Consider the following 24,329-nt stretch of genomic DNA (forward strand, 5'->3'; position numbering starts at 1 on the left):
GTTCAGAAATATGCAGGTATATATTTAAAAGGAAAGGATAAAGTAAAGGTAGCAAAACAAAAAACATTAAGAATTGAGGAATCTAGGTGAACAATACTTGAGCACTCTTTATACTTTCCTTGAGACTATTTTTTAAGTTAGATTTTTTTTAAAATTTTAGAACTGTATTAAAGAAGTTCTTGGGGAAATTGAAATCTATTTTCTAAAAATTTTCATCTCTGTGGATCTAATTCTGTCTCTGATATGGTCTTTCTAGACCAATTGATTTTTCCCCTACTATGACAGAATTTCAGACACTGGAATAAAGGTACTATGCCTCTCCCAAACCTTTTTTCTCACTGAATGATCTGCATGAAAACTTTGATTCTCTCCTGACTCTTGCCCCTTCCTACTTTCAAGTCCTTCTCCTCTAATGGAGGTAGATATATGATATACATCAATGCAGAGAGACATTGCATATCTGTACTAAGTTCAATATCTAATTTGGGGAACCAACGTCAGCTCCCACATGTACAGAGCTGTCCATGGGAATGGACAAGGAGTTTTTTTTTTTCTTACATAGCAAACTTCAACAATGTCCCAGGTTTCTCAATTGTGACATTGTCTGTCTGTCATAACCTGCATTGGCAAAGAAAAACTGGATAGCAAAGTATTGTCTCTTTTGGCAGGACTATGAGACTAATGGAGTCTAAGGAAGTCAGAATATGTAGAAAATAGAAGGAATTAGACATCAGAGCCTGCTATAGAAAGGTTGCTATGGTGTGATGTGTTCTTCCCCATAACTCTTTTCAGAGCCAGAAAAAAAATGAATGATGCTAGGTTCCACCTATTCTTTCTTAAGTGAATGAATGAGGCTTTCCCAAACAAAACTGTCCCACAAAATGAATGGCTCCATCATACAATCTGGAAACACAATCAGACCTTATGAACCAAGATTTCCACAAGCTCCAGTCAAAGCCCAGAGACACAACATAAATCTGAAGGCAGGGGATGTATATTCATGTTTAAGATATTGACAAATGACATTAGACCTGCCTTTAGCTTTACCAAAACCTGGTTCTGACAACCAAAGTCACAGAAATTTATTTTTATTAAGAGGACTTCAGAACTGTTTGTGCATGTGTGGATATGGCCTGGTACATGAGAATTGAAATTTAACTGGCCTCTTTAGGTCTCATCTACCGCCTTGATTCCAAGTACAGACCATGTGCAGACTGTGTTATAGTAGATCATCAGCACCATCTAAAGGCTACATACCAAATGTCTTGCCAGTGTGCATATTGCTCAAAATGCTTTTTGTTCTGATGATATAATTCTTTGGGGAACTGACACTCTGAAAAATATTGCCTACCTGGAATGAAGTGGTGGGCCACTATGATATGCCCCATGTTTCTGACAGTTATACTCCTGGGGAGGTGCATGTTGTCTATAGCACTTGACTATTTGAAAGAGGTCAAATGGTAGGCCATATTTATCAGAAATGGTGTTGGCCTGATTTCTTGTGTACGTGCCCCCTTCTTTTTCAACTCAGGAAATTCAGTCTCCTGATGGGCCTAGTTTGAACTTGGTCATGAATGCTAGGTGGAAAGGGTAGGGTAGGCATTCCATAGCCATTAATCTGGGCCTGAGAGATGGGGGTTCCAGTCTTGCTTTACTCTGTTCTAGAAACGACAAAGCACACAGGTGTGTGACTTTAATCTCTCATAGCCTTTGATCCATAGAATAAGGCCATTCAACTAGATTATCTCTAGGGGGCTCCTCCTGTTCTAACATTAGAAAGGCCCTAGATTCTGGTTAAGTGGTACAGATAGCTTGGTCTCTTCTATTTTATGTCAGTTCAGAGAATGAAATAAAAGTCTCAGGCAGGTCTCCATTATGGAGTTCCTGAGCACCGCCAAGTTTCACCCAAATCCTTTGGATTCAAGGCTAAGGAATGTCTGACTTAAAATTTCCTTGGAAAGTTTACAGGGGCCCCAGAGGTTAACTGGAATCCCCAGAGTCCCTAGAAGCTGGAGTGTTCCCAACAGCCTACTAGAAGTAGGGGTTGGGCCTATAAAAGACTTGGATGATAGGAGGTTTTTAGAAAAATTGACCTTAATTTCTACTCAGGTCTTTTGATATAGTCATCCAGTGGGAAAGTGCCCTGTCTGAAATCAAACCTAGGTAAATGTGGGGAAGGAGGATGAATGGAGTAAAAAACAAACAAGAAGAACACAAATGAATCTTAAGCTTAGGAGACAGAGAAATCTGTGGATCAGTTTGCTCCTGCCTCTTCCTAGATGTGAGCCTTGGGACAAATTACATCACCTCTTTGAGCATTGGTTTCTACATCTGTAAAATGTGGCTACCAATACAGTTATTTAGATGATTAATTTAGATATTGTGCCCATGGTGTGTAGCACCATGCTTGTTGCAGAGTAAAGATGCCAGAAGTGATGTCGATTGGGTTCTTATCTTAAAATCAGATTATCTGACAATTATCACAAATATAAGTAACAAACGTTGGCAAGGATGTGGGGAAAAAGGCACACTCATACATTGTTGGTGGGACTGCAAATTGGTGCAACTACTCTGGAAAGCAGTACGGAGATTCCTCAGAAAACTTGAAATGGAACCACCATTTGACCCAGTTATCCCACTCTTCAGCATATACCCAAAGGACTTAAAATCGGCATACTATATGGATGTGATGTGACCACATCGATGTTTATTGCAGTTCAAGTCACAATAGTCAAGCTATGAAACCAACCTAGGTGCCCTCTAACAGATGAATGGATAAAGAAAATGTGGTACATATGTTACCGCTGTTGACGGGTGACGAGTCCTTGCTTCCCCAATGTTGAAGTATAACACCAGAGAAGCACGCCGAGGCAAGGGCAGAGTGGAAAGTAGAGGATTTATTAAAGGACAGCAGAAAAGACTTCTCCCTGAGGAAGAAGGGGTCCCAAGAGGTGGAATCCATGGAAGTGCGGTTGTCTCTCCATTTTATAGTTTCTTTCAGTGATGGAATGTAGGTGGGAAGGCCCGAGGGGTGGGACACAGGTGGGCCAAAGAAGTAATCTGGCCAGGAAGAACTTCTGAGTTAGCACCTTCAAGTTTGCTGGGGGCTGTTCATTAACACTTCTTTGGGATGGGCTCTGGCCTTGGGCTTTTTCCTGGACTTTATTAACATTCCATGAGTTGTCCTGCATTTCCGGAATTCATTCTCAACATTGCCTCCATTTTAGATCTTACTCGATGTTAGACCCGATTTACCTAACTACACTGACTACCTAACTTTAAATCTGGCTTCACATATACACAATGGACTATTACTTGGCTATAAATACGAATTAAATTATGGCATTTACCAGTAAATGCATGGAACTGGAGCCTATCATGCTAAGTGAAATAAGCCATCCCCAAAAAACCAAGGGCTGAGTGTTCTCTTTGATATGTAGATGCTAATACATGATAAGGGAGAGGGAGGGAAGAATAGAAGTTCATTGGATTAGACAAAGAGGAATGAAGGGATGGGAGGGGGATGGGAATAGGAACAACAGTAAAATGAATTAGAACTTTCCTGTGTTCATATATGAACACATGATCAGTGAATCTCCATATCATGTACAACCACAAGAATGGGAAGTGATACTCCATGTATGTGTGATATTTCAAAATACACTCTACTGTCATGTATAGCTAAAAAGAATAAATAAAATAATTTAAAATAAAATAGCAACCACAAAAATAATATTTTTTAAAAAGATAAAGCATAGAAATAAAATAGAACCTCCCCCCCCCCAAAAAAAAAAATCAGATTCACCTGTTTGAGGCCACACAGAGCACAAAGAAAAGCTCTTGTGATAGATTCCAAGTTTCAGATACAGCAAACACTTGCCAGATTCCTTTGACACATAATGCAGGATCTGGCCTTTGTCTTTCCAGATGTCCTCTCTGCTGATTATTTCCTGAGAATCTGCCATCAGCTCTGCCTTTCCCCTGTGGGATCCTGCACATGCTTTCAGCACAGGTGGCTTTTGCTATCAAGGTATTTGAAGTTTTCCTTTGATGGCCCTGCAAATAAGCAGCTTAATTATGAATGAGCACTCTGCCTAATAGGTTGTATCTCTTTTTTTCCTCAAATTATTTCCAGGAACTTATTTCTAGGGTCTCAATACAGAAAAACAAAGGGAAGGCTAACACACCCATTGCTGAGTCACACCCAACCCCCACATCCATCTGCTAATGGGGCCTTTGTTTTTTGCTCTGTTTTGTTTTTGCAGTACTAGGGATGGAACCCAGGGCCTTAATCATGTTATGCAAGTGTTCTACCACTGAACTACACCCTAATTCCTTTTTTAAAAAATATTTTATCAGTTTTTGGTGGACTTTTATTTTATTTACTTATTTATATGTGGTACTGAGAATCAAACCCAGTGCCTTACAGATGCTAGGCAAGCGCTCTACCACTGAGTCACAATCCTAGCCCCCTCAGTCCGTTTTTAAGATTTTATTTTGAGACAGGGTCTTGCTAAATTGCCTAAATTGCCCTTGAATTTGCAATCCTCTTGTCTTGGCCTCTTGAGTAGTTGGGATCACAGGAGCTCACTACCATGGCTGACTACTTGTGGTCTTTGTGGGAAGAGAAAGGAAGACTGAGCTAAGAGGAATAGAGAAGGAGAAATGTAATACATTTTCTATAAAATATACTACTCTCAATTTTTAAAAAAATGAATGATGCATTATCAGCAATTCTATACTATGTAATATAATATGGATAACTATGTCTTGAGATTGGTCAAAGCAAAATTTTAATGAGATTATTAGGTCACTCCCATTTATCATCATGTATCTAAAATATCATCCATGCACAACCCTTGACATATTTTTTTATTGAACCCAGGCCCTCATGTATGCTAAGTGCATTCTCTACCACAGAGCTACATCTCCAGCCCCAAGCACAACCATTGAAAAGAAGAAAAGGAAAAACAGAAAAATACAATAAATGAAAACATAAGGTTTCTTAGTGATTAAAATAAAATGGGAACATATTTAAACAAAACTTTAAAAAAGCACTTTAACTTTGTAAGGGTCTGGCGAAGCGTGGGAGAAAGAGACCACCAAGTGACCACTCATGCAATTGGCAGAAGGGGATTTATTGAGGATCCGATTCAGTGCACTGAGGCTCCAGGCTCACCCAGGAGGGGAAAGCAGCCCAGAGCCCCGAGCAGGGGCTGAACACTGCTTAAGTACACTTTTGGGGGAGGGCGGAGGGCTTTGTATACATCAGAACAAATCATCATGAGGCGCGGGAAAATTGAACAACAACTCCTAAACATGATTAGTTCATTCATTGGAGGGAACAGGTCGGGCGGGGGTGATAGGTCAATTCTAAATGGGGTACACATTCAAACTGATTGGTTTTAGGGCCTAAAGGACTACGTGACCAGTTACACAGAGTCTCAAGTTATTGGACAACCAGGGAGTCAGTGGGAATATTTACTGGGCAGTTCCAGTATTGTCCTAACAGCTACAGGGATATCAGGTTTTGCAGGTAGCATAGAAACCTAACAATACCCAATCCTTTACATTTTAACTCAGACCTTGCAGCTTAGAAACTTTACAATGCCCGGTCTTTTACACTTTAACTTTTACACTTTAACTTCAATTTCTTTTACCCTTACAACTTGAGACCAGGTAAGCATTAGAGGAGGTGTGTGTGTGTGTGTGTGTGTGTGTGTGTGTATACACAAAAAGCATATATAAGAAGAGAACTTCACAGTCTCTTCTAAGAAATTAAGAAATAAAAAGTCTAAGTGATTATCTTGGCTTCACTAGGTTGGTTAATGACAGAGCTTGGGGGTATATTTTGGTTTCCTGAATCTGAGGGAATTTATGGGCCGAGTCACATTGGCGATCAAGTGTCTGATACATTCAAATAACTGTTGCTTACCAAAATTCTAATCTGGTTCATCCATACTTTACAGGCCAATCCTCTTTGCTCTTGTTCTTAGACTTGTCCATCAAATCTGCCCTTGTTTCCCACTAATTTTGATACATCCCTAAAATCTCAAAAATATATTTCTTTTTTTCTTTTATTTCTTACATACGTGACAATAATGGAATGTATTACAATCATAATTATCCATTCATAACACCATTTTTTGTAAGTCTGTATATTAATGTGCCCTGTGAATGTAAAATACACACCAGATTTCAAAGACTTAACATGAAAAATAGACTCTAAACTGTCTAATTAATTAATAACTTTTCATATTGATCACATGTTAAAAATGATAATATTTAAGATAAAGCAAAATATGTTAACATTAATTTTACCTACTAGTTTGGGGTTTTTGAAATATGGCTATTAGGAAGTTTAATATGATATATGCACCTAATATAGCATTTCTATTAGGCAGCACTGACTTAAGTAATTTCAAAATTATATTTTTTCAATTTTAATTTAATATTTTACCCTTTGTTCAAACCACAGACTTACTACAAAGGTTTCTGGTTCTGAATGAATGGCTGCTATTTGGAAGAATGGGAATTAATGAAAGAGACAAATGAATAAGAGACATTAAACTGTGCTAATCAATAATTATGCTGTTTTTAGAAAGTGTATAGATTGTGCTAATCAATACTTGTACTATTTTGGAAAAATGGAAATTAATGTAAGGAATCAGATGTATTAATTTGTACTATTTACTATAATCCTCCTTTTCTTGGGATAGAACATATAATCCTTGACCCTTTAGTGTTCTTAAGTTTAAAATTGACCAAAAAATTAATCTTCATGGGGGTCTTCTATCAGATCACTACCAGGACATACTTAGAAGAGGATTACTACCTCCTAACTTTAGGAGGAATTGTTAAGGGGGGAAGGAGTGTTTTTGAGAATAATTGGATGATGGAAAGAAGCAAAGGTCATACATTCACTTAAGAGTAATATAGGGCTTAGTTTGTGCAAGGCCCTGGATTCTATCCCCAGTACAGGGGCAGGGGATTTCCTGATATTAAGAACTTGCACATTTCATTGATTTAGTTGTTGCAATCTAAGCCTGATTTAGGAAGGTAGGTGGGCATATAAAATGACCTCATAGATATATTCTGTCTTTAGTTTGAATGCAACTTGAAGACAGAATACACAAACTAAAATTTAAGCTATAAAATAACAACTTCTAATTTTTTTCTATTAATATAGTACTCCAACTTTTAAAAAATGAAAAATTTTTATTGTAAAGTAATAGAACAAGAAATCTCAAGAATGCATAGTTTTTGCTGGGAAAAAAATTGGAGAAAGAATAATGTTCAGCTTAATCAAAGCTGTATTTGTGAAGTTACAACTTACCTGAGCTATGAGTGCATAAATAGAAATACTAGCTAATACTCAGGAGTGTTTATCAAGTGCCAGGCATCGTTCTAGGTCTCTAAACATCATGTATTAACTCATTTTTCAAAATAGCACCATAAAGCATATGCATACTATTCTCATCCCTGCCTTACAGAAGTGACATCTGAGGCACACAGAGGCTGAATAACTTCTCATAGTCACATGGCTAATAAACAGCAGTGCTAATAAACTGTGAACAAAGGCAGTCTGACTCTAGAGTTTGTGCTCTTGACATATAATAATGAACATTATGAATTGGCAGGTAAGAGTGGACAAAGAGTCAGATTCACACAGCATTTTGGCTTCAGCAACAGCAACAACAGTAAAGAATCATTGTGTTGTCCATAGGAAACTGTCATGCAAGAATAATCAAGATGATGGAGCTGAATGGAAATGGAAGGAGACCCTCAGAGTTATACAAAAGTACATACAAGAGGAAGTGAGGGGAAGGGGAAAAATAATACAAGGGAGACAAACGAATGTCAGTAGAGGGGGCAGAGAGAGAAGAGGGGAGGGGAGGGGAGGGGAGGGGGGATAGTAGAGGATAGGAAAGGCAGCAGAATACAACAGACACTAGTATGGCAATATGTAAATCAATGGATGTGTAACTGATGTGATTCTGCAATCTGTATATGGGGTAAAAATGGGAGCTCATAACCCACTTGAATCAAATTGTGAAATATGATATATCAAGAACTATGTAATGTTTTGAACAGCCAACAATAAAAAATTTAAAAAAAAAAGATGATAGAGCTGAGGATATAGCTCAGTTGGTAGAGTGCTTGCCTTGCATGCATAAGGTCCTGGGTTCAATCCCCAGCACCCCCGCCCCCAAAAATAAACCTCAAAAGAATAATCAAGAAGATAGCATGGGCCAATGAGGTAAGCACTGGTTGGGAAGTCAGGACACAGAGGAGTAAGAAACTTGTATAAAATTAGAGTTGAACTACATGCCTTTTGTGTTCCCTTTCAAACCAGCAAAAGCAACTACCTAAAGAGCCATGAATTGCAAACAGAGTTGTGGAACCTAATAAGGGAAGAAGAAGACAGTCCCAATGCAAAAGGGGAACAATTGGATATATTAGGATTATGGAAAAAACCACACTGCTAGAGGAGACCAAAACTCAAAGAGAACACATTGTGAAGAATTTAGTTATTTAAAACTACAAGCAGGGTTTAGAATGTTAGCCCTTACAAGGAGAGAACTTACCTCTTTAAATTTATTTCCACAACACATATGTGTGAACAATATTTTATCTACACTTTATGATAATAATGGCAATATTAGTTTTGTTGATCATTTGGAAGATAATGAAGAGCTCTAACATACAAAAAAAGCCAGAGTGATTTAGAATCATAAACATTTACTCATACTATATGTTGAAAAGATTAAATGAAATAAACCAGAGAAAGTACTAAGCATATGTCTGTTTCATTATATAATCTGGGTTAACAATGATAATGCTGGTGATGATGATGATGATGATGATTACAGGCAACACAAATTAAACTGCTTCTAGTGACCCATGTCTAAGTCTCAACAAGTTTTAGCTAAAACATTTACATTATACATATTGTAACTCTACAACATTGAAGTCATTCAAAAGATTGCAGCAAAATTTGATAGTGTTAAACTCACAAAATCATAGGTAATTTAGGATCCTTTTTCTTCAGAAATTCATGGTAGAATATCATATTTCACTGCATAATCGTTACTACCACTTTAATGTATGTTCATGGGTATTCTGTACATCCTGATCTTGTACCAAAGACAGTTTAGTAACAAATTATTTTTAAGTAACACTAACACAATTTTTTAAAAAAGTTTCACATAAGAGTTGCCTCTTATTTTTTGCAAAAAAAAAAAAAATGCCATAATATCTGTGACAATCTTTCCCTGAAATATGGTAGTATATTTTATAAAGTTCTGTTGGGTCAAGATCCCATATGTTGTGTCAAAATTCTCCTTGCATTCGGAGATCATAGTTTGTTAATGAGAACTGACAGATAACAACACAAGATCGTTTGGTGGGCCTTTTCTTTTTGTCCACATGCTTTAGAAAATGGAAAAAGAATCATAAGTGGAATCTAAAAACAGTTGTTCATATAGAAATAAAGAGTAGAACAGTGACCAGAGATTGGAGAGGGGATGGGAGCAGGAGCATAGAGAGAGGTCAGTCACTGGGTATAAAATTACAAGTAGATAGGAAGAATAAGTCCTGATGTTCTATTTCATAGTGGGGTGTCTATAGTTAATAAGAAGGTGTTATATAGTTTAAAATATCTAGGAAAAAAGTTGTTTTATTAATATTCTCACAGCAAAGAAATGATAAATGCATGAAGTGTTGGATATGCTAACTATGCTGATTTGATCATTGCACAATGTATATATGTATTGAAACATCAAATTGTTGCCCCATAAATATGTACAATCATAAAGTGTCAGTCAAACGTTTTCTCTCATGTGTGGGAAGCTAAATCAAAATAACAGGGGAAAAGTGTGTTGGCAGGGAGTGTCCCATGAAAATAGAAAGGCCAGTGGAATAGATGGAGGGAATTGAAGGGGAAGGAGGAGGGATGGGAAAAGGGAGAAACAGTGGAATGATATTCAACAAATTATGCTATGTATGAGTATTAATATATCACAGTGAATTTCACCTTTATGCATATATATAAAGCACTCATTTAAAAAAAAAATCTGTAAATAAAGAGAAGGAAGACCAGTAGAGTAGAGGAAGGAGAACAGGAAAGGAGGGGAGGGAATGAGGAAGTACTGGGGACTGATATGGAGCAAATAATGGATTATTTCAAGATGAGCCCCAATATTATGTATAACTATAATGCAGTAATAAAAACATTAAAATAATAAAATAAAACCATGTAAAGTAAAACAAAAAAAGAAAGAAAGAAAGATGAAAGTTTGGGGACTAGCAAAGAAAGTACAGACTTTGAAGCCAGAAGATGAACTCCAGTTTCTTATCTGTGAAGTTCTGTAATAATTAACTTTGGCCATAAGGATATTTTGAGAACCAATGAGATATTATCAGTGCTAGGGCTGTATAAGTGCTAATGTCATTATTAAAAGTCGTATTTCTTTACATTAAAATGACTGCAGATTCACATCAGTTACATATGTATATGGGGTAAAAATGGGAGTTCATAATCTGCTTGAATCAAATGTATGAAATATGATATGTCAAGAGCTTTGTAATGTTTTGAACAACTAATAATAAAAAAATTTTAAAAAAATAAAATGACTGCATTAAATCCAGGCACCCAGATTATTTTTTGTAGATTATCTCGTATATTACCATTGCACTTATTATAAGTCATTTCTTATTCTTTCTAGCCTATGTGCATATTAAAAACAAGGCTATAATTTCTCATCCCAGTATCTTTAGCATTTAGCATCTTACTGACACATAGTAGGTATTGGCACATATTTTTAAACCTTGCATTTAAAGGAAAGCAAAACAATGATTTGAACCCTTCAATATTATGGGTCACACAAGGAGACTAAACAGCTTAGATCTGAAAATAATAGACTTTTTTTTTTTCCTTTTACAGGCCAATAAAATTGTTGTCACAGGCTCAATTCTCAAAACTTGACACTGAGATAGAGTTTGTGCAGCTGGCTCTTTATTAAGGATCAGCAGCCTCCAAGGCAAAAGGGCCTCAGCCAACCTTGTGGACAATTCTGGAGTAAGCAATATTCATAAGAGTCATCCCCCACTGGATTAAGAGAGCCATCCCTTTACAACCTGGGCCTTCATCAAGTACCAAACATGACCCCCCCTTGGGAAGTATGTCCTTGGGCAAAGTGACTTCTGACAGCTAAGGTAGTCCCTGAAGGGGTTGACAACTGAGGCAACAAATCTTTCCCTTTCAGGGACAACAGGTTGGTGCAGCTCTATGTTCACCATAGTCATCCAATTTAAAATAGTCTCTCTACCATGTGATAAGATGTTTTGGTATTTGAGGACACAGAATAACCTTAGTGAATGAGACATTTCAAATCACATTTACCATTGAATTAAAGAAACAAGGCTATGCTCTTATAGACTTGGGGTAGAAGGGGCCAAAACATGTTATTAATACAATGAGGACTTGGAGGAATGCAAAAAGTTCTCACATTGAATTGTTAGCATGTGATGTCATTTTCTTATAAAATGCTGTTCTTCAGGAAGTATGGCTGGGTACCTCTTGCACACAGAAACAGGCATTACTGAGCAAAGAGCTCTTCCTGGGATTTAATGGGACTCAAGCTTCTTTGTTCTGAAGGGAATAGGTGTGTCCATCCATTAGGATATGTTTGTGATCTGGAATCACAAAGAAGGCAACTTCAGTAGAATATGGCTTCCCTTTTTTATCAAACTCTTTCCTCCAACGCCCCACCACTAACCCTTTCAACCTCCATACACATTTGGTGATCCATTTTAGGCAGCTTTTTTTGCTCAAGGAAGCATGTTTCAATGGAGCCTGAAGTAATGTTGTAGTTTGGATCTGGAATGTCCTCCAAAGGTGTCGCGACCCCTTGCCCGCAAGGAAGACGCAACTCAGGAATCTTCTCTCAGTAGTTTATTCAGGTCCCTTGATATTTATTATTCTTTCTTCTTCTCTCTTTCCCGGATGCCCTCCCAGCCTTAATAAAGCATCCCAAGCCCCAATGCAAAGCTGCCGCGTGGAACTTTCTCACAGGGTGGTGAAAAATCATGTGCCAACTCTCTCAGATAAGGAGTTGTTTGTCACATACCACAGCGGAGCCAGCGCCATCTCGTAATGGCGACCATAGTCTGCAGAAACGGCAGAAGCGGCTCACCACACAAAGGCTCATGTGTTGAAGACTTTGTTCTCAATGCAGCAATGGTCAGAGGTAGGGCTTTTGGTAAATGATTGGATCATGAGGGCTCTACCCTCATCAGTGGATTGATCCATTAATGGATTCATAGCTGAACAAATTATTGGGAGGTGATGGAAATTGTAGGACAGAGAACCTAGTTGAAGGTAGCAGGTCCTTGGGGACTATGTCTTGTCCCTGGTCCCTTTCTCCTCCACTCTGTTTCCTGACTACCATGACACGAGCTGCTTTGTTCCACCATGCCCATCACCATGATGCTTTGCCTTGCCTCAGGCCCAAAGCAATGAATCTTCCTGACCATGGACTGAAATCTCTGAAACCATGAGCTAAAATAAATTTTTCCTCCTTTCAGTTATTTTTCTCAGGTATTTTATCACAGCAATGTAAAACTAACACAATAAGTAATTAAAAGTAAATCCATACTTCTTCCAAGTCACAATGAACAAACTCACTTACTCCAACAATCCCCTAGCCCAAACCCTCTGCTCTACTTAATACAAAATAATGTATTGGGTGAATTAGTAAACATTTGAGTTTTGAATAAATTCAACAACTATTTCCTCAGGATCAAAAAAGGTTGATTTGTTCTTCATTCTGAATATCTGGACAAAGTTCGAGAACTTACTACACACATAAGATTTAAGAGATTGTTCTGGGAAACTGGGAGCTCAAGAAAATCAATTAAGTTTATAAACCTCTTTATCTTCTACTGCAGAAGTAACTCATTATTATTAAATGCTTATAAATGATTACAATAAGGTCAGGTGACAGGAGGCTTTTCCTCCATCATTATGAATTATATGAATTTCTAAAATGTAAGCTATAAAGATTATAGCATTGTAATTTTCCTCTTTTCATGCATAGTAATGAGGAAGGCAAGTGAACATTTTTTAGGCATTCTTGGAATAGTGCTTGTAACTGATCAATGTTTTCATTTAGTTCTTTCTGAATCCTTAGGAGTAAACACTAAAATAAGGCTAAATATGTTTAATTTTTAAAAAGATATAATACAGATTCCATAGTAACTTAATATCCAATAATGTCTGGATTCTCTCAGTTCCCAGGGCTATTTTGGGGTCTTTGGGGGAAAATGTAACTCCTTTTCCTCTCTCTCAGCTTTTGTATGCTGCCACTGAATTTTACCCTATCTCGGTACACCCTTTTCCAGCCCATTAACCCTATTCAGCATCCAAGATCCAAAAAGGAGTGAGACTCTTGGCTGGTGAGGGGGAAACATCCATGGCTATGGGGAATAGGGAACCTAGGCTTTAGTTCCAGTTTCAAGACTAAATGTGTGACTCTCTGCAAGTTCCTGGATTTCTTCAGGCCTCCAGTTGTTCATATATTTAGGGAGAGAAGATACCGGATGCCTTCTACTAGCCCTTAAAATACTACTGTCCCATGTCCTCTAATACTCCAAGCATATTCTGCTCATTTCCATGGTAGAAGTTTTGACAATAGACCATGTAATGGTATTTGAAAAGATCATTTTCTATGGCTTCTGGAGAATTTGGAAGATATGAGTCATATAACTCACTCCTCCAGTACCAAATTAGTAGGAAGGCAATCAAGACTGGAGTTTGGGGGGTATATCTTACAGAGTCCAAAGGCAAAAATGAGATTTCAAAGCCAAGAAGAGACAGTTTAAAGCTAGAATTATTGTTTTCACTTTTTGATTAGCAACATGAAAGAATAGCTATAAATGCAGCTAGCAGTTAATACTTTCATTATCAGTTAAGGATTATAACAATTTAACTTCAGTATTGAATTTAGTTATTTATATGACAAAATTTCTCTCCACGTAATGGTCCAAATTGTTATTTCACATTTGCTTTCAGAATAGGGAGAACCTCCAATTTACTGGACTGGCTGGCTCCATAACCATGAAAGTTAAAATCAAGGTCAAGGTTGGATAGCATTAGTTTCATTCTGTTTCAAAGTCACAAATACAAATTTAACCCTGCTGGCTTTCTAAAAAAAAAAAAAAGTGTGAAAGCGGTGCCAAAGAGCATACAAAATCATCATCTCTACAGGAAAAGTAATTCACAGGTTAGCAGTGCTAACAGTGGGAAGCACTGTCATCTCTGGTTAACCAGGACAGCATGTCATCAAGGTTGCCTTAGAAACCAAGTTGCCAAGTCTGGGTCAGTATTGAGATACCTAGAGTGGACATAGCACTATGCTAGAATTATGAGTATTCTTGTAATGCTCAGTAGTAATATTGCATTCAGAGCACTGGATTGTCAATGGCATAGAAACTATTGTTTGTGTCCTCCTGCACACTCTTTAAATTCACTTAGAGATACTTATTACCTTCTGAGATTAAAAAGAAGGTGGCTTCTCTGTTTCTCTCCATAGCATCTAAGGATGCCAGAATGCACCAGATTTTGTCTTCCTTCATCAGGCTAAATTTTGACACTAGCCAAATTTCTTAAGCCCTCACATCCTTAATACTCTGATGTTTTAAAACTGTGTCCACCATTCATTCTGGAATCACATCTCCCTCTTTTTTGGACCTTCCTTCCATATTATAGGATATGTCCAAGCACCAGCTATATGAATCTTACAATCCACATCACCGTACAACATTGAAGAGAAAGAAACAGGAAAAACAATACTTACACAGCCAAATTTTTGAAAGTATTCTCTTTTTATTTCAAAACATGGGGATAACTCAAAATTTGAGCCTCAATGACCAAAATATATTCAAACCAAATGTTCAGAAGATGAGCCAGGCCACCATTATGGCAACCAGTCTCACATGGACAAGTGGACGTTAAAGAATGATGCCCGCAACATGGTTAAAACTATAGCACACCCACAAATAGATTCAGACTTGGTTGTCTAATTTGCATGCATGAGTACAGTGCCTTCTCCATGCCACTAGTACATATATGCCTTTTCCAAAGTCAGTGCAGGATCCATATCTGTGCAAGTCTTTAAAAGTTTGCTCCCTTACAAAATTTTATCATAATTTATCCACAAGAGCCTTAAAGTGACAACTTTTTATGCCACCTTTACCTCCCCAAAGTTGCTTCTGAATAATAATTAGAGCTGTCAAGAGTCCCAGCATCACATGACAGAATCCATTTGTTAGTTATTTTAATGTCAGTTAGCTGTCTGTGAGTAAACCTTGCTAAACATATCCACATGCTTGGCGTCTGGAATTTGAAATTGGTAACTTTTAGTGGCCATGGCAACCTTGGATCATAATGACAAGATTTAAGAAAATATATAATGAAAGATGTCCTAGGAAGAGTTGAGCTTTCCTGCCTTCCAAAGCAAATTCTTCCCTAATATGTACCAAACAGTGACAGCCTGACACACTCTTGCACGGGGCCCCACTTTTTCCCACTAATGCAGAATTGCTGGAAACCCAAACAGCATTTAGAGCCAAGAGGGGAAGTGCCTGAATCTGAAAAGGAACCAAAAGAAAATGTACCAGGGAAAGAAGATGAGAACTGAAAACAAGTTCCCAGAGTAGCTGTCTGTCAAGAAGCGCATTGAGTCTTTATTACTAGAATATGCAGAATCCCCTGGGAATGACTGCATCTTTATTTGCCTTAACTCTTTTCTTGCCAGTCCTCTCCTGGATGTTTGAACTGCCTCTGTGGTTGTCCCAGCCACTCGCAGCAGGTCTCAGGAGCTACATTCCTCGCAGTGACAGGAGAGGATGTACCGGTAGGTGGCGGTGAGTCGCATGCCCCCGGAACAGCGCAGCCGCAGAGCCTTCAGCTTCGAGGTCTGGGGCCGGCAGCAGTGACAGGAAGAACGGAAAGGCTGCTTGAGGACAGTGCTGAAGGACACCAAGGGCTCAGAGCGTGATGCCTGGCTGCAGTGCCCCTCACACCTGGCCAGGAGCACCATCTGGGGAAATGAGAAGAGATGGTTACCCTCAGTCAGGTGCCACAGCATCCTTTGAAAAGCCCTAACACTGCTTGCCAATTGCTGCTAGATAGACCCATGGGTCTCATTCCTGGTTGCATAATAAAATCATCTGGTAAACTCTAAAAACAAAATCAATACATCAGAGCTGGAGGCATAGCTTAATGGTAGAAGACTTGCATGCAGAGGTGCTGGGTTAGATCCCTAACACTGGGGGGAGGGGGCGGATGTCAACACCCATGTTTATGTGGCAGTCTTGCTTGGTGAATTTCAAGCAAGTTGTCCTGTAATTCCAGAACCAATAGCAAGATCATAAAAGTGGAACTGTTCAAACAAAAGATCAAAGAATACATATATATGCATGAAACCTTTTGACATTTACCTTATGATGTTTTGGATATTTCAGGGATTGAAGATACCAGATACCTCTGACATCATCCTATAGGGCATAATTAAAACTCAAAGATTAAAAGAAAGGAATGGTTAGCCTATCTTTCCAAAAGAAGGAAAAGATGACTTCTGATAATTATAGATCATAAATATCATTATCTGAGAAGATGCTGGGGGTAAATTGAACAATCACTTAGCAACTGCAAAGGAAATATGAGATAGTAGAAGAAGAAGAAGAAAAAGTAGGGCTTGGGAAAGAATAAGTTGGATTAGAGCAACTGATTTATTTTTTCTGAAAGATCATATAGGCAGATAGAAAATGGCAGCTGTAATCTGTTTGGATTTTATTAAAGCTTTTAATTCTATTATGCTTTCTTTTTCATACTGATAGGCAAAATAAACATGATCTAAAACAGGTTTTGGGAGATTATGTCATAGGTCTATAGTATATGGGCCAGTCCCTAGTGTCTACCCCCATTTCTCTAATTAGAGAAGGGGAGAGAGGAAAGAGATATCTAAGATCTTTTCTGGCTCCTTCTCCCCATGTCTGTTTTGCATTTCACCTTGGAGCAGTGTTAAATTTGTTGATCTCTAATGTAGATCATCTTAGGGAGATTAAGCAGTTATTCAAAGTCACCTCCCTGAGGTTGGGGATCTAGCTCAGTGTCAGTATTCTTACCTAGCACGAGCAAGGCCCTGGGTTTGATCCTTAGCATCAGGGGGAAAAAAAGTCCCTTCCCCAAATGGAGTCTTTAGAGATCCAGTTTTGGGTGGATACAGTGATCCTGTGCCAACAGACTTAGGAAATGTGTGGTATAGACACACATGAGCCAAACATAGACCTAACAGATCAGGCCATTAGATGCCCATACTAAAATGACCAAGTTAGCAGTGTAGGGCCATTTACAGATGAGCTAACCTGATTATGATTTCACTAAAAGCTTTCAATGTGCCAAGCTCCAAGTCCAGCCCACTATGAAGGACAAGAATTACAGCACCAAAGGACCTGGGGCCACCTACAATGGACCTGGCCCTTCTTCCTCAGAACTTGGACTTTCTGCACAAGAAGAATGCCCAACCATATACAATAAACACCTTCAGGGTAGCTGCCCCTAACCTTCAAAACAAGTTCAAAATCTTGAACAGGAGTCAAGGCCCTCCATGACCCGGGTGTCAAGTATCTGCTTCAGTCCTACTGACAGCTGTCCCTGCTGCATCAAGCTTAATTACTTAGGAGTCCATGGAACTGCCCCAAATTCTCCTGCCTCTGGCCTTTGCTCTTGTCTTGCCTCTCCCAGGAATGTCCTTGCTGCCTGGCTCAGCCTAAGGAAAGCCAATCTATCTATCCTCTTTAGCCAAATTCAAATGCCCCCTCCTTTTTCTTATAGGCTTCATGTGACACAACATCATCATGAAACAATTATTGGACCCTTGGTGTTCTCAACACACACACACACTGTCTCTAGGATATCTTAGTATATAGATCTCAGTTCAAAATAGATGGAAATCTATCTATTGTGTGTGTGATGAGGGACAAGGCAGGAGTTTGGAAGATAAGATCCATAAATGGGTATCAATTAGCAGGGGAAGGATAACCATTTACTTTCTGTTTACTCCTGATAGCTCACATTTTAGCCTCAGTCATGCCTCATCTGTGTTTCAGCACTTAATGAACATCTGGCTCAATGTGCATGTGAATTATCTGAGTTGTTGTCAAAATAGAGGTTTCTCTTAAGTAGTTCAAAGAGATTCTGAGATTCTGTATTTTTCATGAGATTCCAGTTGATGGAGATAATGCTATGCCAACAACCACAATTTGAACAGCAAGACTCTGGACTTATTTAAGTTTGAGGGCTCTTCTCTAGATGGATCACTAGGAGCAACCATTTAGCTAATAGTATTGAGTGCTTACAACATGAGTAGTACATTGCATGCTTATCTCAATACTACACAAAGGGTAATACAGTGGGGACTGGGGTTGTAGCTCAGTGGTAGGGTGTTTGCCTAGCATATATGAGGCACTGGGTTTGATTCTCAGCACTGCATAAAAATTAATAAATAAAAATAAAGGTCTGTCAATAACTAATTAAAAAAAGATACTACAATTATCTGTGATACTATTGAAGATCAGCAAATTGAGGCTTTAGAGAATTTCAGTTACTTGCCCAAACTCACATATCTAGAAAAAGGCAGATCTGGAATCAAAGCTAGGTCTATCTGAATCCAAGCTCTCTATCTAAACCACTGTAATACCTGCCTCCTGATACGAGGTTTTCCCAAGACACGAGCTGACTTACACTCTTCTTTTTTTTTTTTTAAGAGAGGGAGAGAGAGAGAGAGAGAGAGAGAGAGAGAGAGAGAGAGAGAGAGAGAATATTTTAATATTTATTTTTTTAGTTTTTGGCGGACACAACATCTTTGTTTGTATGTGGTGCTGAGGATCGAACCTGGGCCTCACACATGCCAGGCGAGCGCACTACCGCTTGAGCCACATCCCCAGCCCTTACACTCTTCTTTAACCTACACTGCCCTGCCTCTGGGAGCCCTGACCATGTCTAACCTCTTTCTTTCTTCCTTACCTTTACTTTCCCCTCCCTCCTTTTCTTCCTTTCTTTTTCTTTTGTTCTTCCTTTCCTTTCCTCCCTGCATCTCCTTCCCTCTGTCCTTCTATCTCCCTTCCTCTCTCTCTCTCCATCTCCTTCCCTCCCTACCCCTTCCTTCCTTCCTTTCTTTCTTTTTCTCTTATTTTCCTTCCTGGGGATGGAACCCAGGGCCTCAGGCATGCTAGCAAGTGATCTACCACTGAGCCACACCCAGCCTCCTAATTTTTTGCCTATGGGCTTCATGGGACACAGCATTATCATCCCCAGGTTTAAGCAGAGCTAAATCTTCCAAGCTCTAAGTGACTAGGAGTCCCCATTAGCATCAGAATAAAGATCCATTTGTCCCACATTAAACCAACATTTGGGCTATTTTACCCCAACTGAGTAGGAAACATATTTTGTCTTTTTTTCCTCACCAGTGAACACTGTGTACCCCTATTTATAGGGTACCCCTTTTCCCCTGGGGAATAAGATTCACCCATGACTCTTCTCCCATCCTTTCCTTCACCAGCAGCCTCAATAAATGACCGTTTAGCTAATCTCCAGGGACCCAGCTCAACCTCCCAAGGGTCTGTGCCAGGCTGAGGACACCAACAAAATAGCAACCAGAGAACAAATCAGCATGGGGTAGAGGGAGCTTTGAAAGTTTCAGTGGAAACACAGCTCACACCAACTGGAATCTGATACTATCACTAGGGTCACAAATCCACTGGCATTAAGAGGCCTTTGTGCACAGGTTCTTCTGTGTATGAGTTTCTGTTCCTCTCTCCCTTGTTTTGGTAAGCATTATGAGTGTAAACTATCTCTCCCCTCACTCTTTATTTTTCTTTCTTCCTTCTCTCTCCTTCTTTTCCCTCCCTCCCTCCCTCCCTTCCTCCCTCCCTTCCTTCCTTCCTTCCTTCCTTCCACTTTCTTCCTGTCCTTTCTTTCTTTCCACTTTTTGTGTCCATCACCTCCCACAGTGCCTGTATATAGTAGGCATTCAGTATAAATGATCCCATTTTTAAAACCAAGTCATATTTCAAGTGATCAATTGTGTTGTGTTCCTGAATCCCTTCATTTCTCCTACCATACTATAAACTTCCTGGGTAGCAATAGGAGATAACTTGAGGGGTTCCAAACAGCTCCCTCTAGATCCTGAGGATCAGCCCTTGGCATGCCAGGTCCATTTTCCTCTGGAAATTTTCATAGACTTTGTCCCCGAAACCCTCTACCTTCTCCTTCCTTGCTGCCTTTTGGGCACCTCCCATTCCTATAGCCCTTAAGAGTTCAGATAACTGTGCCTTGGATCCACGCCCTCACTTGGGGCCACCATCTCCCACTTCTCACTCAGCTCAGTCTGCACAGACCTGTCCTACCAGCTCACTTTCCTAACCTGGCTTCCTGAAACCCTTCCTTGGCTCAGGACCAGAACTCATCTCCCACCACCACCACCACCACCACCCATAGTCCCTCTTTCCTGCACTCACCTGATAAGGGAGGTCAGACAGCAGGATCTATTTCTCTTTTACTTTTATCTTGCCTCTTAGCACCCAGGTTAGTGGCTTACATTCACTTTGCTCTATTACCCCACACTCTGTCCAGTGAAAACCACAATGGGGTTCATTTTCCTAATCCTTTAAGGCTATAGGAGATCCCAACAGTTATTGAGATCTCAGTGGTGACTGAAATAGAAAAGTGAGTGGAAACACCTGTCTAGTTTATAACTTCTTCATCAAGATCATAATATCATTTATTAAATGTCTATTCTATGTTGGACATTGTGCTGGCCATTTTACAAATACTCTCGCTGACATGTGGACATACCCTTGCCCTCAAATAGATGAATCCATTTTGCATGGGAAGAAATTGGGGCATCAAAGAATGGCTTAGCCTTCCCAAAGTCACCTATCTGGCAAGCCATGAAGCTGGAATTGGGAACAAGGACTCTGACAACAAAGCACCGATTCCCTTAAACATTTTCTAGCAGCCCATTTCCCCTAACCACTGACCTCCTGTGTGTTTGTTCAACAGCCTTTACTCACTAAGAATTTAGTTTTTGTGTGTAAATTAGAGAATTTAACCTGGTCTCCTGAGAAGGCTACAAATGAACTTGCCACTCCCAGGACCTTTTGTACCCAAGCCCAGGAGGTGTCCCTACTTACAAAGTCATTAGGTACATCCTAAACTGTGGCTATACTCTTCTCCTTGGTGGTTCAATCTCTTTAATCTGACTCTGTCTCTGCCCTTTTCTGAATTGCTAGGATATGGGAAACAGGATCCTGGGACTGGCCAAGTGCAAGTTCAGGGCTAGGGTGAACACTGGAAGTTTCCAGAAAAACTTTCACTGTTATTTATTTTTTGTAGAAAAATTGCTGGATATCAATTATTATTGTTGGTAGAATAATCATTGCCATCAGGCCAAAAATTGGGACTGGATTTCTAAATAGTGGCTCCTACATTCTATATGATATATATATATATATATATATATATATATATATATATATATATATATATATCTCAATATCATACAGTAGGCAAGTATCTACTAAATAATGGCCTTGGCCATGATGTCAGGGAAAATATTTGTAGAGAAGAAAAACCTACCTTAGCCCCTTCTCTCTAGACATGGGCTAAATATTTTATCCCAAGTCTCTAAAGGCAAACAATCTCATTAAATGAGACCTATTAAGAGAGAAGATCAGCCTGAGTCCAAAAGTTAAGAATTATAGAATATTTCCAAATGAAAACAATTTTCTTGCTGGATACATAGAGACAATCTAATCCGGAAAAGGTCTGAGTAGCTGATATTCTGCCAAGCATATTTTATGGCCAACCAAGAAAGGTTTATAATTATAAGCACCATCTACATAAAACTATTGCTATATTTGGGAGAGTTTGAGATGTTTGAAAACAGATTGTTCCCATGAAATTACAAACATTTCTCCTATTATCACAATTTTGCACTGTCATTTACTGTGGCATTCTTGGGAAAAAAAAACAAAGGTGAACAACAGTAGACTATAAAGTCTGTTTCCATGAATCATGCTCCAGGTCTGTAAGTTGGAGTTAACAATGTCTCTTGTGTGACCTTCTTCAGGTCAGTGTGGTAGTTGCTAAATCATTTTGCCTGATCTTTCCAGACTTTTCAGACTATTTTTGAGTTTCTTTTTTTTTTTTAAGTTCTGGGGATGGAACCCAGGGCCTCATGAACGTCAGGCAAGCGCTCTACCCCTGAGCCACATCCCCAGCCCTTCTATGAGATTTTACAGATGCCCCTTTTCTATGTTCTTTCCTACTTTTACAATATCACTTTCTTTGAAATAATTTTAATTCCTTTCTCTTTTTAAAAGAATCACAACTATGAATAACTCAACAATGGAGAATTCATCTGTGGAATAAGCAATACTAAATATTAGTGCTATGTGCTTCTGAATGGGAAAGAGAAGAGAAACAAACAATTACTCTAGTCATCCTTACTTGGGCCTGCAATTTCTAAGCAATCATAGTTGTAAAAATACTTCTTGTATTTTTTCTCCTCATTTTGTTTCCCTTTTGTTGTTGTTTGTTTTGTGCTGTGCTGGGGATCTAATCCAGGGCTTCACACTAGAACTAAGCTCCACCCCCAGTCCCTAGTTTCCTTTTCCTAAGAAGGGATTTTAGCCTTGCAGAAATTTACATTTGTCTATTGACTACATTTTTTTTTTTTTTTTTTTTTTTAGTTTTAGTACAAATAAGAGCCAGGACATTTTTCTTAAATGGAAAATTTCTATTTTCCTCCACAGTCATAGGTCTTATTAATATAATGGTTAAAGTGATTTAAGTCAAATTTTGATCCCCCAAAACTAAAACAAGTCATCTTCATTGGGCTATAATCATGGAAGTTATGGAAAATTTAAAAGCAGACTGAAGTCATGATGTTTTTAAATAGAGGGTGGAGAGATTGACTTATATGGTCTCAATTCTCCTGGTTGATATTATAAAAGAATTCTTAATTATACTTTCAATTTAAAAAATACTTGCCATATGAGAATGCTTAAGTGGTTTTAGTCTCAGGACTAACTGACAATCTCTGGGGTTGGGCTAAACAAATTCTTATTTACCAAGTGTGGACAAATTTCATTCATGTGACTGGGGGCAGTGACAGTCATGAGAACTCTCATTTGGAGTCCATTCCACCCTCCAGTGTGCCTGCCTTCTGGGTGGCCCATGTGGCTGGCCATTCTTGGTGGTCTTTTAAGCATGATCTTCCTTCTCACACCTTGTCTCAACACTGAGGCAGTTGCCTCTGCGAAAAACATGCCACCTACTCCAAACAAGAATGATTTGGATAACCAATATAAAATGATTAACTATGAAATCACCATATTATCTTTTGAAATAATTTTAACATCAACATGGCACATGGAGAAAAAGGCTCAGACCACAGAGACAGTTACTGACTATTTTACCAGGAAACTCCCTGAAGAGCCCTCTGAGAAATATGTTCTACTATTCAGCCATATGTTGCATCCCCTTTCTCTTTATCAGAGGTAGAAGGAGTTACAATAATTTGGAGGATCCATTTTCCTTTCTTGAACAAGGACACTATTGCTCATGAATTTCACAGGCAGGGACAAAGACAACCATCCATGGTGTACACGTGCTTGATTGGGCTGATAAAAGTGCAATGCATCATGGAAAATCTTCAAAAAGAATCCTCCCACAAGCCCTAGGTTTGGACTATGACTCTAGTTCTCCATCCCCTGACAAAGAAATATGGCTTCCCTTTTTTGGGGTTTCTTTCTTTCTTTATTTTTTGGGGAGCATGGTGCTATATTCCCAGAGACATTGATCTTACCTTTGAGCTACACTTGTACAATGGGTGACTGATAGAATCAACATAGTGGTGCCTCATACAGCGTCGAGGGTCTGAATCCATCATGAATGAGCTGTCTGTCTTGCTGTCTGTATCTCCCATTATTGCCAGCAGGGAGAGCATAGAAAAAGATGCAGCTAGAACATGATTTCTCATTGTTGTGAGGGAAAACTTCTCCAGAAGAACAGCAGAGGGAGGCAGAGGACAAAAAATTGGCAATGCCTTCGCGTCCTAGGATCCAGTTCCTTTCAAGGCAAGGGCAGGATCTGGCTGAAGCTTTATGGTTGTCATTGTCCTTTGTATGCCGGAGTTTTGTCTTACTCTTTGCACTTGGAATCCATCATCATGGTATCTGCTGCACAGCTGGAATGAAAA

At 39.0% G+C, this 24,329-nt stretch overlaps 1 protein-coding gene across 1 annotated transcript; it reads right to left on the reverse strand.

Moving 5' to 3' along the window:
• Window positions 1-15,875: 15,875 nt before the first annotated feature.
• Ndp (norrin cystine knot growth factor NDP) lies at window positions 15,876-24,110 on the reverse strand. Its single transcript, XM_071606831.1, has 2 exons — window positions 23,937-24,110; window positions 15,876-16,103 (listed from the first exon to the last, which is right to left on the reverse strand). The coding sequence occupies exons 1-2, from the start codon at window positions 24,108-24,110 to the stop codon at window positions 15,876-15,878; spliced, it is 402 nt and encodes a 133-aa protein (XP_071462932.1).
• Between the last annotated feature and the right edge of the window lie 219 nt (window positions 24,111-24,329).

The sequence above is a fragment of the Marmota flaviventris genome, chromosome X, assembly GCF_047511675.1.
Source record: "Marmota flaviventris isolate mMarFla1 chromosome X, mMarFla1.hap1, whole genome shotgun sequence".
NCBI classification, from domain to species: Eukaryota; Metazoa; Chordata; class Mammalia; order Rodentia; family Sciuridae; genus Marmota; species Marmota flaviventris.